Consider the following 6035-nt stretch of genomic DNA (forward strand, 5'->3'; position numbering starts at 1 on the left):
GTTAGCGAGTAGCCGTTGTCGGCAACGTGATGTGATGTCAATGTTATCCAAGGCGCTGCTGATACCCGTTGCTACTGTATCTTACAACGGAATTGACGATATCGGCGATGCTTTCTGTATCGATGGTAACCACCGACAATATTGATGGCGTTATCGATGACGGTGCAAATTGCGTTCGTGACCTTACTGCCGAGATGCTGCTGGTTGTATGCGTGAAAATAATATCGGTGGATTATTTGGTGATAATTGTTATATTGTCGCTCGCGGTCGCCTTGCCGATGATGAGGTGTTGATGTCTCCGGCCTCCGCACGCCACTCCTCCCGAGGGCCACGCGCCGAGGTGACGTCACCGAGGGGCGGGGCTGGGGAGCTGGTTCAGGGGGGGGGGGTGGTGAACTCCCCCACCCCTCCACCCACCCCCCACCACCATGTCTCCCAACACAAAGTGGGGAGATCTTTGAGAGACGGTGGCTGGAGACACGAGGAGATGGAGATGCGCGGAGAGAGACACGATGAGATACACGGACAAACAGGCACGCTGCTTGGGAGACATGAATAGAGTAGCGCTGAAATCCACAGAGACATAGAGCGATCCACACACACGCATCAACACGGAGCTAGAGACATTGATACAAAGACAGACACACACACAGATAATAATGCACAGAGAGATGCAAATATACAGAGACACGAAGGGACAGTCAAATATATGTAAGGAGATACACTCAGATGCAGACACATGAACACACAAAAATGCAGCCATAAAGAATGCAAATATAGACATGGATATGGGTAAAGACACAGAGAGACAAACAGGGAGATATACCTACAATCATTTATGGATGCAATATTAATTGGCTGTTCGATTTAAATTAGATTTTATTAGGATCTAAATTCCAGCGGATATGTGATTCACCACTATTCTTTTTCTAATCAAGGGCCCCTTTAACTGCCAGAGGCCTCGAGCGTTTGCTTAGTTTGCTTGTGCTTTGCGGATTATGATGGTGCACTAAGTGACTCTCTTACCAGCAATTGAACTTGCGACCATTCACTTGTGAGCTCAATGCTCTGACCACAGCAGCACCACCACCACCACCCGAGTTGACACTATAATACAGTGCCAGTTCTTTATTTAGCAAGGACTTGCTGAGTCTCAACACTATTTTTAGGAGGGCCCTGCTCGGGGTATTTATTCAATCCCCTTATTGGTATATATTTGTTCTTGCACAGAGAGAAACCATGGCGCATGGAAAAAAACCCTTCACAGGGGAGACAACGTTGAAAATCCGATACGTGATGGACAGACGGGTAACCTACTTTGCTGAAAACTTGTTATCGTGCCCTGACACGGCGACTGGAAATACGATGAGAGGGCACTCAAGAAATAAGGGCCACTCACCAAGACATGGCCAACACAGTCAATCAGCAGGGGTTACTTAACGTCAAGAGCTCAGATTCCTTCATTGCAAAATATTTACTCGAGGTTGACAACAGACTTGAGACCTTGGGGGAATACTGGGCTCAGATTTTCATCCAGGGCCATGTTTACCTCCTACAAGTAGCAGATATTTTGTTTCTACAAAGCTACACTTTGCATCCTATGACCTTTTAAATGAGGTCATTATATGGAGAGCCTGGCACCTACTAAAGGAACGTGGAATATCCACCAAGCTCATAGGGGAGCTATTAAGTAATGAAGGAGACGCAGGATTTCGGTTTCCTAAGCCACTCAAGTTAACTCAAAATGAGACGTCACCACCACCAGCAATATCCGTTGATGCCACTACAGCTAGCTGTCAATTCCTTCCCTCTGCTAGATCTCGCAGTTTTTGAAAAGTTTAACATTTTCTTTCACGTGGTATTTTAAAAGCATAGGACGAATTTCATGACTGCAGGTAGAGTTTGGAAAAGCCCTTCGATGGCATTTGTGGTCACCATATTGATGATTCCATTTGTACCTCCTGCAAAATAATTTAATCGGGCAATGATTGGGCATGCGAGTAATTGCTTGTACTTCGCCACAGCCAAAGTTAGGCGACTACTTAATTCCCCAATAATTGAGGAAAGCCGCACCTCCCAGGTGTAGTTCTAACACAGTTAAGTGCGGCCCAGTGTCTTCAAGATGAAATTCAGTTGACGGTTGACCTCCAAGGTCAGCTCTTACAGGGGTATCTTCCCCCTTATTCACTAGACCTTATACTAACCCACCCGTAAATTCAAACACTAGCCCTAAAACTAACCATGACCATGTGCATTTATATTATTTGGTATTACTTCAGAGAGCAACACTCATAAATGCGACACTCAAGGTGAATCGACATTGTCAGGTGATGTTGAAACGCCACTGCGACGTGGGCGTTAATTGCGCAGGAGGGGGCAAAAGTCCGCAAGCATTGCAATAAAACAATAAAAATAAGTGCGTATATAAAACAAGACAGGATGTTATACATACACTAAGCTTTCTGCAAATGGTAGATACATGTAACCTTTGCAATCCCAGGTGATGATAACCAACCCCTTTGGCTCATGGGCTCGAAGTTAGTGTTTTTCATTGAAGGACCTGCGGGCCACTGACAGCCCCTGGTGCCTTTAGTGCAAGTCCCTGATGTACGGCCCCCACGACAACACACAACATGTGAAAACATCCCTTGCAGGCTTTGTGACGGCCCACACAACGGATGTCTTATCAACAAAAGCGACCCCCCCCAACCTGCTCTCAGGGAACGTCACTGGGTTGCCATTATGGAGAGAGAATAGCTGATTGAACTCAAAATAGCCCTGTTTGTATTCACGTTGCATAACTTCCCATTTGAGAAACTGAATTTTCTCTTTGCAAACCCACTGTACACACTGTGTTTTTTTTTCCCAGTAGCTTTGTGAATAAATCTGCGATTGGACAAACTTCGTCACCTGCAGCAGCTTTCTCCTGTTTATTCTTTCACACACTTTCTGAGGTCTTCTTCCCGAAAGGTATATAAAAGTAGTGTTGTTGTTACTGTAAATGTGTTTGTTCAAAATATATATCACGGACATTAATATATAACCTTCCTCGTGAGTAGGTTATATTTTTCGGAAATAATTTTGTATCCATCCTATCAATCGTAATCAAAAAACAGCACTTGGTCAAACTCACACAACTATATTAAACACGGAAATCCCTATCACTGTCTCTGTATCGCAATCCATCCGATGGAGTGAACTACCATCTCAACGAACGCAGGCAGCACCTTCGCTAAACACCTGCTGGCTGCCACCGAGCCCCAGTGGGCTTCACGCAAGAGCGCCGGCGCCGTACGCGCTCAACAGTCCTTCCTCCTCTACGGGCGCCGTCACCGGTGGCCGCTACGGCCCGGGCCTGCTCGACCTTGGCGCGCACGCCCCGCGCGGCCAGTGCCAGCCCGGCGTGTCGCGCGCGCAGCTCCTGCAGGCGCCCGCGCAGCCGCTCGGCGCCGTCCACTGCCACCTCGAGGTCACGCAGCAGCTGGGGGCTCCCCAGCAGCCCCGCACGGCGGCGCAGGCGGGTGTTGTCAGTGCGCAGGGCGTCCCGGGCCTGCTTGGTTCTCGTGAGGGTGTCTCGTCTCTGGTGGCCAAGGTAGGGGGGGGGGGGGGCGGTGGGGTAGAGGAAGTGAGAGGAGAGTTGGGAGAGAAGGGAGAGAGGGGATTGATGGATTGATGGGTGACAGAGATGAGGGAGGGAAAATGGGTGAGGGGAAAGAGATGGTTGTTGTGGGATGAGATGTAGGGTTCTAGAGCTCGTGTTGTGGATGGACGGAGATGTTTAATGCAAACAAATGGATCATGGGCACATGGACTTAAAGAAATGAAGATAGACAGCTAAACACACAGAGATGTCGACAAACACATGGGGGGTTGATGAACACACAGGACAAAAAAAATACAAAACCAAATAAAAACATATATTGATGTACAATGACAGTCGAGGATGAAGACATGCAAACAGACACAAAAGAAAATTAAAGAACATCTGTAGAGAAAGAAAGACAGCTGGAGAGGAAAAAGAAAAGGTGAATATAGACACAAACAGCCAGAGAACAGAGAAAAAGACTCGTAGGAAGGCAGTGGACAAGTAGACCAATAAACACAAATAGAGGCACACAACTAAACAGATGGACAGACAACTAATAGTGGAGTTGGTGCCAGGCTGCAGCCATTTCTGGGAAACAGCACCACCGCCTGGACCGTGCAGGTGAAGCAGATTCACAATTCAACTGCGGCTACTTCCATGTACAACCCTTCCGCCAATCCACTGCTGGATGACAGCCTCTCCACTTCGTCGGGATCATTTGACCATACTTCACCACGCTGGTCAATGCGGGTTTTCTGAAGGCGTGAGTATATACGTGGAAGCATGGAAGTACAATACAGCAATGGATTTGTTTTACTTCACTGGTTTTCTGTTACCAACTTAAACCATACCTAAAATAGAATAAGAAGTGATGGAAAGTCTCAGTGGGCTCATAATTATAATATTGGTGACACTGAGCTCGCACCATTCGGATTAAAATATTAAGCCATGAAGCATGGTGTGCGTTTCTCTCTCATGAGGTTGATAAGCACTGTTTTGGAGACATTCAGCTAGAATGATTCAGTGTCTGGGTTCAAGCAACATGTATGTTGAACTTCTTTCGCACCGTACGTAGCCAACCGTGCTAATCGGAGCGGTAATGTGCTAAAACGTGGCTGGGTGCCTTTCTCTCTCTCGCTTAGAGGGTTCACAATGGCCACGTCAGAGATAATGAGCAGGCACCACTGAGACCGTGGGTTTGATTCGTATGCTCCCACCCACACTTATCAAGTTTGCGTTTCATTGCAAGCGGATGGGAAAACAGAGGGGTAGGTGTGAGCCTAGCCTGGATACGAGAGGCTATTGAAGAACCTTCTGTTAGTAGTCACACAATGTCATCTTCCGGGGTCGTTCCCCGACTCAAGGTGACGGTCACATGGCTCAACGTGAGAGTTTGCAACAAACGAAGATTCCTGCACTTCATGACACCAAGATGCCGACGGCACAATTGGAATACAGTCTGTTCTCCTATAACGTGTGTTTTCATTAAGCGAATTGGATATAACGCGATGAATGTATTAGGGAACACATTTTTTGTAAAGCATGTGCGAATTGGATATAACGCGATTAAGTGACCAGAACTACGTCGCGCGAGTAAGAATAAGCATCACACAATTCGGGATGCTGCTGGATGCTTGTAGATGCTACCCACGTGCCTCAGTCTTTGCTCATCCTGAATACGCATCTCACGTGTTATTGTGGACTGTGCTTCACCCTATAGTGTATATTCTTTATTATAACGCGATTTTTCCATAATGCGGTGTTCTTCCAGAATGCAACTACTGCGTTACAGGAGAAAGCAGCAAAACAAAAAAGTAAAGGGAGAGACCCCATCAAATCGCAATGGCTGGTCGCTGCGATACAGGCCCGGTTCACAATGGCCGGCACAGCGCCGTTTCTTCACCCCGCGCACCTGCGCCACGTGGACCTCGACAGAGGCGAGAGCTGCCCTCTGCTCCTCGTTCTCGACCTGCACGAACTGCAGCTTCTCCTTGACATGCGTGAGCATGTGCACGGTGCACGTGATCTTCCTCCTGAGCTTCAGCAGCTCCTGTGGACAACAATTAGCACGTGTGTGTATGTTGAACTTCTTTCGCACTGTACGTAGACAACCATGCTAATCTGAGGTATGGGGGAAGGACAACAAACTAAACACAAAAAGCAGTTCTAAATAAATGAGCTTTCAATGTGGAGGATTTAAAAGTCCATAGCTCCAGTGGCTTCTTAATGTTGGAAGGAAGAGTGTTCCAGATAGCCGCAAAAGTGCATCTGAAAGTGCGCGATGCAGTGACTGTCTTTGATCGATGGTTAGCCAAAATCTGCTGCGAGGATGACTGGAGTTTGCGTGATGGTCTATGCTCTTTGACGAGCACGGTTGGCTACGTACGATGAGAAATAAGTTCAACATACATACAATGCAGTTCTACAGTTTATCAGGAACTGCTGATGT

At 47.3% G+C, this 6035-nt stretch overlaps 1 protein-coding gene across 1 annotated transcript; it reads right to left on the reverse strand.

Moving 5' to 3' along the window:
• Window positions 1-1275: 1275 nt before the first annotated feature.
• On the reverse strand, window positions 1276-5657 carry LOC133339850 (coiled-coil domain-containing protein 96-like). The gene is made up of 2 exons (XM_061547982.1): window positions 5499-5657; window positions 1276-3580 (listed from the first exon to the last, which is right to left on the reverse strand). Exons 1-2 carry the CDS (start codon window positions 5592-5594, stop codon window positions 3233-3235), a joined length of 444 nt encoding a protein of 147 aa, XP_061403966.1. The 5' UTR covers window positions 5595-5657; the 3' UTR covers window positions 1276-3232.
• Window positions 5658-6035: the final 378 nt, after the last annotated feature.

This window comes from Lethenteron reissneri, unplaced genomic scaffold (genome assembly GCF_015708825.2).
Source record: "Lethenteron reissneri isolate LAM-NWPU_2019-01 unplaced genomic scaffold, ASM1570882v1 scaffold_442, whole genome shotgun sequence".
Taxonomy (NCBI): domain Eukaryota; kingdom Metazoa; phylum Chordata; class Hyperoartia; order Petromyzontiformes; family Petromyzontidae; genus Lethenteron; species Lethenteron reissneri.